Source organism: Delphinapterus leucas, chromosome X (genome assembly GCF_059928025.1).
Source record: "Delphinapterus leucas isolate spDelLeu-1000000601 "Yukka" chromosome X, BTC_Dleu_Yukka2, whole genome shotgun sequence".
Taxonomy (NCBI): Eukaryota; Metazoa; Chordata; class Mammalia; order Artiodactyla; family Monodontidae; genus Delphinapterus; species Delphinapterus leucas.
The window spans coordinates 474,003-486,646 of record NC_143150.1 but is presented as its reverse complement, the minus strand read 5'-3'; the positions used below and the strand labels follow the sequence as shown (position 1 = coordinate 486,646).

Sequence of the window (12,644 nt, the reverse complement as noted above, 5' to 3'; positions counted from 1 at the left end):
TGATTAGTGATGTTGAACAACATTTCCTGTGCCTGCTGGCCATCTGTATGTCTTCTTTGGAAAAATGTCTACTCAGGTACTCTGCTCATTTTTAAATTGAGTTGTTTTTGATGTTAAGTCATATGAGCTATTTATATATTTTGGATATTAACTCTTAACAGATGTATCATTTGCAAATACCTTCTCCCATTCAGTAGGCTGCCTTTTCATTTTATTGACAGCTTCCTTTGCTATGCAAAGGCTTTTTAGTTTGATGTAGTCCAATTTGCTTATTTTTGCTTTTGTTTCCCTTCCCTGAGGAGATATATCCAAAAAAATTGCTAAGACCAATGTCAAAGAGCATATTCCCTATGTTTTCTCCTAGAAGTTTTGTGGTTTCAGGTCTTATATTTAAGTCTTTACTACATTTTGAATTTATTTTTATATATGGTGTGAAACAGTAGTCCAGTTTGATTCTTTTGCATGTAGCTGTCCAGTTTTCCCAACACCATTTATTGAAAAGGCTGTCTTTTCCCCATTGTATATTCTGCATCCTTTGTCATAGATTAATTGACCATAAGTGCACGGGTTTATTTCTGGGCTCTCTATTATGTTCCATGGGTCTATTTGTCTGTTCTCATGACAGTACCATACTGTTTTGATTATTGTAGCTTTGTAGTACAGTTTGAAATCAAGGAGCGTGACACCTCCAGCTTTGTTGTTCTTTCTCAAAATTGTTTTGGTTGTTCAGGGCCTTTTGTGTTTCCATACAAATTGTATAATTATAGTTCTAGTTCTGTGAAAAATGTCATTGGTATTTTGATAGGGATTGCATTGAATCTTTAGATTGCCTTGGGTAGTATGGACATTTTAACAATATTAATTCTTCTAAGCCAGGAGCATGGTATATCTTTCCATCAATTTGTATTACCTTCAATTTCTTTCATCAGTGTCTTGTAGTTTTCTGGGTACATGTCTTTTACCTCCTTGATTAGATTTATTGTTAGGTATTTTATTCTTTTTGATGCAATTATAAATGGGATTGCTTTCTTAATTTCTCTTTTTGATTGTTCATTGTTAGTGTATAGAAACACAGAGATCACTTCACACTTATCAGAATGGCTATTATCAAAAAGATAACAAATAACGAGTGTTGGAGAGAATGTGGAAAAAAGGGAACCCTCGTGCACTGTTGGTGGGAATGTAAATTGGTGCAGTCGCTATGGAAAACAGTAGAAAATTTCCTCAAAAACTTAAAAATATAACTACCATATGATCCAGCAATTCTACTCCTGGGTATGTATATGAAGAAAACAAAAACACTAGATTGAAAAGATATGTGCACCCCTATGTTCACTGCAGCATTGTTTATAGTAGCCATGATATGAAAGCAACTTAGGCCCCATCAATAGGTGAGTGGATAAAGAAGATGTCACACACACACACACACACACACACACACACACAGGAATATTCCTCAGCCATAAAAAGGAATGAAGATCTTGCCATTTGTGACAACATGGATGGACCTAGAGGGCATTCTCCTAAGTGAAATAAATCAGACAGAGAAAGACAAGTACCATATGATAGCACTCATATATGGAATTTTAAAATAAAACAAATGAACAAGCAAAACAAAAGAGAAACAGAGTCAAAGACACAGAGAACAAACAGGTGGTTGCCAGATGGGAGAGGGGAAGGGGGATGAGAGAAATAGCTGAGGGGCATTAAGAAGTACAAACTTCCAGTTACAAAACAAATGAATCATGGGTACGAAATGTAAAGTGTGGGGAGTATAATGAATAATTATGTAATAACTTTGTATGGTGAGAGATGGTAAGTAGACTTATCATGGTGATGGGTATGAAATGTATAGAAATATTGAATCACTATGTTGTGCACCAGGAACTAACATAGTGTTGCAGGTCAATTACACTTCAAAAACAAACAAACAAACAAAGTCTCAGAAAAAGAGATCAGATTTATGGTTACCAGAGGCAGAGGGTAGAGGGGGGAGGGGGAATTGGATGAAGATGATCAAAAGGTACAAACTTCCAACTGTAAGATAAAAAATTACTAGGGATGTAATGTACAACATGATAAATATAACTAACACTGTTGTATGTTATACATTAAAATTGTTAGAGTAAATCCTGAGTTCTCATCACAAGGAAAATAATATTTTTTTATTTATTTTATGTTGTATCTATATGAGATGATGGATGTTCACTAAACTTATTGTTGATAATCATTTCATGATGTATGTAAGTCAAATCATTATGCTGTACACCTTAAACTTACATGGCACTGTATGTCAATTACATTTCAATGAAACTGGAAGAAAAAAAAAGACAAATGATACAATTTAAAAATCAACAGCAGATTTGACTAAAGAAGATGTACAAATGGCCAAGAAGCAAAATGAAAGAACAAATGAAAAGATGTTCAACATCATTAATCATCAGGGAAATGCGAATCAAAACCAGAGTGAGATACTACTTCACACCCACTAGGATGGCTATAATCAAAGACAGATAATAACAAATGCTGGTGAGGATGTAGAGAAACTGAAGGCCTCATACATTACTGGCAGGGATGTTAACTGGTGCATCCAGTGTGGAAAACAGTTTAGCAGTTCCTCAAAGGGATAAATGCAGAGTTACCATATGAACCAGCAATTACATTCTTAGAAATCTACCCAAGAGAAATGAAAAAAACATGTCTACATAAAGACTTGTATGCAAATGTTCATAGCAACATTATCTGGAATAGCTCCAAACTAGAAATAATCCAAATGTTCATTACTGTTGAATGTATAAACAAAATATGATATATATAAAGGAATACTATTCAGTAATTAAACAGATACATATTACAGCATGGATGAACTTTGAAATCATTATGCTAAGTGAGTGAAAGAGAGCTGACACAAAAGACTATGTATTAGCATATCTACTAAGATCAGGAACAAGACAAGGTTGCCCACTCTCACCACTTTTTTTTTTTTTTTTGTGGTACACGGGCCTCTCACTGTTGTGGCCTCTCTCGTGCAGCACAGGGCACGAACCCGTGTCCCCTGCATCGGCAGGCGGACTCTCAACCACTGCGCCACCAGGGAAGCCCTCACCACTCTTATTCAACATAGTTTTGGAAGTTTTAGCCACAGCAATCAGAGAAGAAAAGGAAATAAAAGAAATACAAATCAGAAAAGAAGAAGTAAAGCTGTCACTGTTTGCAGATGACATGACACTATACATAGAGAATCCTAAAGATGCTACCAGAAAACTACTAGAGCTAATCAATGAATTTGGTAAAGTAGCAGGATACAAAATTAATGCACAGAAATCTCTGGCATTCCTATACACTAATGATGGAAAATCTGAAAGTGAAATCAGGAAAACACTCCCATTTACCATTGCAACAAAAAGAATAAAATATCTAGGAATAAATCAACTTAAGGAGACAAAAGACCTGTATGCAGAAAATTATAAGACAGTGATGAAAGAAATTAAAGATGATACAAATAGGTGGAGAGATATACCATGTTCTTGGATTGGAAGAATCAACATTGTGAAAATGACTCTACTACCCAAAGCAATCTACAGATTCAATGCAATCCCTATCAAACTACCAATGGCATTTTTCACAGAACTAGAACTAGAACAAAAAATTTCACAATTTGTATGGAAACACAAAAGACCCCGAATAGCCAAAGCAATCTTGGGAATGAAAAACGAAGCTGGAGGAATCAGGCTCCCTGACTTCAGACTATACTACAAAGCTACAGTATCAAGACTGTATGGTACTGGCACAAAAACAGAAAGATAGATCAATGCAACAGGATAGAAAGTCCAGAGATAAACCCACGCACATATGGTCACCTTATCTTTGATAAAGGAGTTGGGAATGTACAGTGGAGAAAGGACAGCCTCTTCAATAAGTGTTGCTGGGAAAACTGGACAGGTACATGTTAAAGTACGAGATTAGATCACTCCCTAACACCACACACAAAAATAAGCTCAAAATGGATTAAAGACCTAAATGTAAGGCCAGAAACTATCAAACTCTCAGAGGAAAACATATGCAGAACACTCTATGACATAAATCACAGCAAGATCCTTTTTGACCCACCTCCTCGAGAAATGGAAATAAAAACAAAAATAAACAAATGAGACCTAATGAAACTACAAAGCTTTTGCACAGCAAAGGAAACCATAAACAAGACCAAAAGACAACCCTCAGAATGGGAGAAAATATTTGCAAATGAAGCAACTGACAAAGGATTACTCTCCAAAATTTACAAGCAGCTCAATAACAAAAAACAAAACAACCCAATCCAAAAATGAGCAGAAGACCTAAATAGACATTTCTCCAAAGAAGATATACAGACTGCCAACAAACACATGAAAGAATGCTCAACATCATTAATCATTAGAGAAATGCAAATCAAAACTACAATGAGATATCATCTCACACCAGTCAGAATGGCCATCATCAAAAAATCTACAAACAATAAATGCTGGAGAGGGTGTGGAGAAAAGGGAACACTCTTGCACTGCTGCTGGGAATGTGAATTGGTACAGCCACTATGGAGAACATTATAGAGGTTCCTTAAAAACTACACATAGAACTACCATATGACAGAGCAATCCCACTACTGGGCATATACCCTGAGAAAACCATAATTCATAAAAAGTCATGTACCAAAACGTTCATTGCAGCTCTATTTACAATAGCCAGGAGATGGAAACAACCTAAGTGTCCATCATCGGATGAATGGATAAAGAAGATGTGGCACATATATACAATGGAATATTACTCAGCCATAAAAAGAAACAAAATTGAGCTATTTGTAATGAGGTGGATGGACCTAGAGTCTGTCATACAGAGTGAAGTAAGTCAGAAAGAGAAAGACAAATACCGTATGCTAACACACATATATGGAATCTAAGAAAAAAATGCCATGAAGAACCTAGGGGTAAGACGGGAATAAAGACACAGACCTACTAGAGAATGGACTTGAGGATATGGGGAGGGGGAAGGGTAAGCTGTGACAAAGTGAGAGAGTGGCATGGACATATATACGCTACCAAACGGAAAATAGGTAGCTAGTGGGAAGCAGCCTTATAGCACAGGGAGATCAGCTCGGTGCTTTGTGACCACCTAGAGGGGTGGGATAGGGAGGGTGGGAGGGAGGGAGATGCAAGAGGGAAGAGATATGGGAACATATGTATATGTATAACTGATTCACTTTGTTATAAAGCAGAAACTAACACACCATTGTAAAGCAATTATACTCCAATAAAGATGTAATAAACAAAAAAAAGACTATGTATTATATGATTCCATTTACAGAAAATGTCCAGAATAGGCAAATCCATACAGACAGAAAGTTGATAAGTGATTGCTAGGGGCTGTGATGGACTGGGGTTGGGGTGAGGGAATGGGGGAGTCACTGCTTAATGGGCAGGAGGGAACTTTTGGGTTGACAGAAATGTCAAAAACTGGATTGTGATGATGGTTACATGACTTTGTAAATACAGTAACAATCACTGAATTAGATACTTAAAACATATTAATTTTATGGTATACAAATAACTTTTAAAATGTTTTAAAGGTTTAAAAAATGTGAATGCACTTAATATCCCAATTAAAAGAGATTGTCAGACTGGATAAAAAAGTAAGACTGACGTATGTATATGCCATTTATTTAAACACACAAACACAGATAAGTTAGAAAAAGAAGATAGAAAATTAAATAGCATGCAAAGTGTAAGTATAAGATTGTTGGAGTGGTTATATTAATTTCAGATAAAATAGACTTGAAAACAAAGTGAAAGAGGGCATTTTATGACAAAAGGTTGTTTCATCAGAAAGACATAAAAATCATAAATTAGTATGTGCTTAGTAACAGATACTCAAAAAACATGAAGCAAGAACTGATGGAATTAAAGGGAGAAATAGACAAAATCACCATATTATTTGGATATTTTAGTGTTGTTTTCTCAGTGGCTGACGGAATAATTAGTCAAAAAAATCAGAGAGGACACAGAATACAAAATAACATGGTTAAAGAAAGAACACATAAGCGAAATCAGAAAATATTTCGTACTTAATTATCATGAAAATAAACATCAATATTTGTAGGATGCAGGTAAAAAGGCTTAGAGGTACAAACATAGTTTTTAATGATTGTATTAAAAAAGACTAAATGTATAATATCAATGATATAAGGTTCTACCTTGGGGGACTAGAAAAATGAGAATAAATTAAACCAAAAGTATGTAAAAATAAAGGAATAATGAAGATAACATAAATCAATAAAATAGAAACAAATGATAGGGAGAATTAACAAAGCAATACGGTGGCTCTTGGAAAGGACGAACAAAATTGGTAAACGTTTAGCTAGACTAAACAAGAAAAAAAGAGAGCTAAAATTACTAATACCAAGAATCATCATTACAGAGATGATAGACATTATATGAAAAGAATAAGAGAATATTATGAATGACTTTATGACTAAACAATTGACAACTTAGATAAAATGTACAGATTTATTGAAAGAACCAGTAGAGGAAACAAAAATCTTACTAGCTCTATATATACATAAAAAATTGAATTTAATATCCAAAACTTTCTCATAAAATAAACTCCATTCCCAGACAGTTTCCCTAGTAAATTCTAGCAAACATTTAAGGTGGAAATAGCACTAATACCACACAAACTCTTTGGTAAACCAGAGTTTTACAAAGTCATTACAAAACAAGAAAACTGTCGACCAATATCCCTCTTAAACCTAGATGCAAAACTTCTCAACATGATATTATTAAGCTGAAACCAGATATGTATGTATCAGTTACTAATTTATTGCTTCTCAGTTCTGAATGCATCCTTACATACAATACATGTTCTTGATTTAAGAATATCTTTTAGCATTTTTCCTTTATAGCGAGTACAACATTAAACTTTCTCAGTAGCTGGTGTTGGAGGGACACTGCAGGAGAAAGAGGTTCTCTTGCTATTTCTGGCCCTAGCCAGGTCTCTGCTGTGTGGGTGTGAGGGCATCAGGTGGCACCAACCCTCAGGGCCCAGGACACGGTCCCTATGCCACCTTGCAGCCTCATCTTGGTGACAACCTTTCCATAGCCCTCTCAGCATAGTAAACCAGAGCCCCTGAATGACCTGCAGGAGGCCTCCTGTGTTCTGTGGGATCACATACCGAAAGTAAGTCTGAGTGCCAGTGAAAGCAGGAAGACTTAAGAGCACCTAGATTGCATGCTTTCACTGGCACCTAGGCTTCCGTTGCACACTCACACCACCAGTTGCTGATTGCCGGCTCCCTTGCCTGCCTGTACTCTGGAAGGGTGGCCTATTGTTTGCTCAGCAACTCTAGACCAGCTCCTGCCTGGCTAAATCAGCAAACTTCTCTGATATCAGGTGGCTGAACCACTCTTTCTTCCAGATCTGAACCTCTTCCATGTTTATTCTTCCTTGGATACTCTGCCTCAGCCCTAGGGTACTATAATGAATTTCCTCATATCTTTTTTAAAAATTTTGTGATGCATGAAAATTATATGAATTTCAACTTTCAGTATCTAGAAACAGAGTTTTATTGGAACATGGCCACATATATTCACTTATATGTCTATGGTGGCTTCCATACTACAATGGCAGAGTTGAGTAGTAGCAACAGAGACGTATGTGGTGCTCTCATCATTTTGCACCACTGCTCAGCACATTACAAATTGTGGTGATACAGTTATTACTACCAGCATTTTGAATGTTACATACTGTCATTCCATAATATTTAAAACTTTTTTATTACCAGTGCATACCCATAATGTTGGAACAACAAAAGAGGACTTAAGTGTCATGTGTTTAAGGCACAGAGGAGTATGGATTATTTTGTTATCAAATTAGATGGCAAAGCATTGTGCTTAAAATGCAATGACACTGTAGCTGCTCTGAAAGAATATTATATACATTAATTTCCTCATATCTCATAGTCACTCTTTTATCCTAGTTCCTAATTCTTTATATTAACCTTTCCCTGTTTAACCTACCATGTAGTATCTATCTCTTGACTGGGTCCACACACATGCACACACACACATATACATATATGTGTGTGTGTGTGTATAGTAATAAATTATGATCAAGTACAGTTTATCCTAGGAGTGCAAGGTTGGTTTAACATTTGAAAATAAATTAATGTAATTTGCCATATCCATAGAATAAAGAAGAAAAATAATATGATTATTTCAATTGATAAATGAAGATAAAACATTTATCAAAATGTAATACCCATTTATGGTTATAAAAACCTCTCAGCAAACTTGGAAGGGAAATTCCTTAATCTGATAGAAAACATCACTAAACCCTTACAGCTAATGTCATACATGGCAAAATAGTGAACACTTTCATCCTAAAGATGTCTGTTCTTGCCACTCTTATTTAACATAATAGTGGAGTGCTAAACAATGCAACAAGATAAGAAAAACAAATAAATAAGCATATAGATTGGAAAGGAAAGAATAAAACTGTCCGTACAACATGATTGTCTATATAGAAAATTCCAAGAAACCTAAAAAATAAAAACTTCTCAGGACTAACGAATAACTTTAGCAGGGCTATAGAATAAAACGCTAATTTAAAGAGAAATAAATTGTTTTTATATAATGGCAGCAAACAATTGGAAAATAATATTAAAATTTTATTTTATAATACCATCAAAACATAAAAATACTTAGAAATAAAATAAACAAAAGATACACAAGATCTCTATCTTCAATAATATAAAACACTGATGAGAGAAATTAGATAAGACCAAATATATAGAAAGATCAGGTTCATGGATTGGAGGACTCAAAGCTGTTAGTTTGTCAGTTCTCACCAAAATGATCTATAGATTCAAAGCAATCTCAATCATAATCCTAACAGGCTTTCCCCTAAACATTGAAAAGCTGATTTTAAAATTTATATGAAAATATAAAGAACCTAGAACTAAGGCTGGCAAACTATGGTGTGTGGGCCAAACCCAGCCTCCTGCCTGTTTTTGTAAATAATGTTTTATTGGAACACAGCTATACCCATTCATTTACATATTGTCTATGGCTGCTGTTGTGTTTCCACACAGTATTGAGTAGTTGCAATAGAGACCATACAGCCTACAAGGCCTAAAATATTTACTATTTGGCCCTTTACAGAAAAGTGTGTAAACCCCTGACCTAGAATATCCAAAATAATCTTGAAAAATAACAAAGTTGACAAACATATTACCTGACTTCAAGAATTACTATAAATCTGCAGTAGCCAAGACTGTGTGGAACTGTCATAAAGATCCACAAATAGATAATGGAACCAAACAGAGGGTCCAGAAACAAACTCACCTTTATGTGGTCATTTGATTTTTGACAGAGTTTCAAAGGTAATCCAATGGGGGAAAGGAAGGTCTTTTCAACAAGTGGTGCTATAACACCTGAGTATCCATGTGTATAAAACAGGAACTTCTACCTTTACCTCTCAACATGTAAAAAATTAGTTTGAGATAGATCACTGACTTAGATGCAAAAGATAAAACCATAACACCTTTAGAAAACGTAGGAGAATATCATTATGTCATGGGGGTAGTCAAAGATTTCTTATGCAGGTCACAGATTCAATGATCATTAGGGAAAAAACGGATCAACTACATTTCATTAAAATTAAAAATTTCTGCTTATCAAACATCACAGTTAAAAAATAAATAGGTAAGCCACAGACTAGAAGAAAATATTCCTAAAACTATCAGGTAAGAACTGGTAACCAGGGTATATAAAGAACCCCTACAACTCAATAATGAAAAGACAACCCAGTGAAAAAATGGGCAAAAGATCTAACTAGATACTTAGCAAAAGAAAATATATGAATGGTCAACATGCACATGGAAAGAGGCTCAACATCATCAATCACCAAAAAATGCAAATTAGAACCCCAAGGAGATACCCACCATAATGGCTAAAATTAATAAGACTGACACCGCCAAGTATTAACAAGGATGTGGAGTGGGTACAACTTTCATACACTGTTGATGTCCATGTAAAATGGAACAAGTACTTTAGTAAAAGTTCTGGCAGTTGCTAATGAAACTAAAAAGTCCAGGAAACAGCTCAGGTGTTTATTCATAAAAGAATAGATCTGTTCCATGATCTGAATTTCTAGAACAGGCAAAACTAATCTATGGTGGTAAAAAATCAAAACAGGGTTTTCCTCTCAGTGTATGTGCAGGGTTGGACTGAGAAGGGGAATAAAGTTACTTTCTGTAGTGATGGTAATATTCGATATCTTGATAGGGGTTTGGGTTACATAGGTGTATGCATTTTTCAAAACTCAGCAAGTGTATATTCAATATTTATAACATCACTGTATGTATATTTTATATCAAAATTAAAGATCTGTAAACAAATATTGAACTTTAGACTTAAGGTTATAAATGTTGAAGTATATTAGGGGGACATATACTCATATCTGCAATGTACTTTCCAATGTATCAAAAATAAGATTAATTGATAGATAAACAGAGGGATAGAAAGATGGATAGACAGGTAATAAAGTAAGTATAGCAATATCTCAATAGTAGAATCTAGGTGGTAGGTATGTGAGTTTTCTTGTAAATGCTTTTCAACTTTTCTGTATTATGAAAAATGTTCGTAATAAAATGTTTGGGAAAATATTGAGCACCTACTCATTGTTTTAGGCAATTGAGATATAAGAATGACTGAGGGAGAGTTTTCCAGTGGAGCTTATCCCAGGGAAGTGATTTAGTATTTATGTAGTTCCGACTACAATCCAGGGGCAAAGACAGGGGCAACAATTTATTTTTATCTTCACAATTCAGTGTGAAGGAGAAGGCTTGAAATGAGTGGAGATGATGAATTCAGTTTTGAATAAACTGTGCTTTATGATCCTACAAGATACTAGGTGGCAATACCTAGTAGACTATTGGATATACACAGGTCAGGAGCTTTGCATAAATCTGGGCAACAGTCAAATGTTGTTGTTATCATGCCTTTGGGTACCCTAGCTATTTGGTGACTGAGCACAATTTAATAACTGTGTTTTGTTTTTAAAATGTTTTCATTTTAAATGCTATGTGAAATATCTGTCCCCTCCAATCTAGCATTCCTTCTCTGTTGGCCTATTTATTATTCCATGGGAATTAAAATAAGAATGGAAATTGTACTAATAGAAAGCTATACAATAGCAATATTAAAATGTGACAGACATAGGATATTAGGAATTTTCATTACATTAGAAGACTAATATCTGACAAATACATTACACTGAGAGATAGTTCTTTGGTACTCACCTGATCATATAGAGCTCTTTATTCCACGGGTAGATATTTAAGACTGGCCCTACCCCAATCATGTGGTTGTGACATTCTCCAACATTTTCAATATATTCATGCTTCAATGGCACTTTGCTGAGGAGTTCAAATTCCTCAGGTGCCTTCTGAAGTACCTGTTCTGCTGCATAGAATCCATCTACTAGCAGTGTCCTGCCACCTGTTCCTTCATGCTTAAGACAGTGAAACACTTGAATGCTAAAGAGGGGGAAAAATTAAATTATTCTGTTCAGTGGAAAAAAGAGAATATATCAAAATTTTAGAAAAAAAAATATGAAATGATTATTGACTCCACTGTGTCATTTTCTTTTCACTAAGAAATAAATCTCATTTCCCAATTGTCTTCCCTTCATAGCCAGCTGTACTTTTTTGTGCTTTGAAATATTAATGCCACTACAGGTTCCTCCTAAGCATATTTAATATGTATTGATGGCTATATGTGACAGACTCAGGGAATACCATCATGAATAAGGTATAGTCTCTGTTTTAAAGAAGGCCAGTCTACTAAGAAGAGATGAAGCAAGTAAGTACCAACAGGCACTATAATAAAGTTGTATACAAGATACAGTGGAGCCATAAACAGAGGAAATTATTGTAGTGGTGTGTTGTATAGAGAAATGTTTTTGGAGGTGGATGAGAATGGTTTTGCTTAGTCTTAAAGAATGAGCAAGAGTTGGGCTGAAATGAGATTGAGGTGAGGAGAGGGCATTCCAGGCCCCCCCCCAAAAAAAAGTATGACCAAAGATATCAACGTAAAACAACGAGTTTAAACTGAGATGGGAGATGAACTGGTGGGAAGCAAGATGACAAAAAACATGGAAAACAACTTGGATAACTGAAATAGCAGAGAAAAATACTGAGGGGTTGAGCTTAGAGATGGGTTTTATAGAAAAGAGGACACAGCTAAGCAACATGACAGAGGACGACGAACAGGCAAATATCTAGAATGCCTGCAGGTTTTTCACCTGGACAACCTGACAAATAATGCCATCTGCCAAGAGAACACAGGCAGATGCATAATTGGATGATAAAAAGGGGGTGAGAGGGGTTGAGGAAGAGGTTCAGTTTAAGGACATGTTGAAATAGTTGAGTTATATGTGGCTGAAAATTTAACAGGAAAAGGAAATGCAACTATTAATGGACTGGAAAACTAAAGTAAAAATTTCAAATTAACAAGGGGAAAATAAAATTAATAGTAATTTAGGGAAAAAGAAGAAATAAGGAAAAGTAAACATCAAAGTAAAATAAGTAATAAACATAAATAAAGATAGAAGGAATA

The 12,644-nt window shown here is 35.1% G+C and overlaps 1 protein-coding gene across 1 annotated transcript in view; it reads right to left on the bottom strand.

The window, feature by feature from the left end:
* The window catches only part of TMLHE (trimethyllysine hydroxylase, epsilon), a 67,942-nt gene that overhangs the window by 16,528 nt on the left and 38,770 nt on the right, over positions 1–12,644 (bottom strand). The window contains exon 6 of the mRNA XM_022566278.3: positions 11,327–11,563. Coding sequence (XP_022421986.1) covers positions 11,327–11,563 — 237 coding nt within the window. The remainder of the gene's footprint in view (positions 1–11,326; positions 11,564–12,644) is intronic.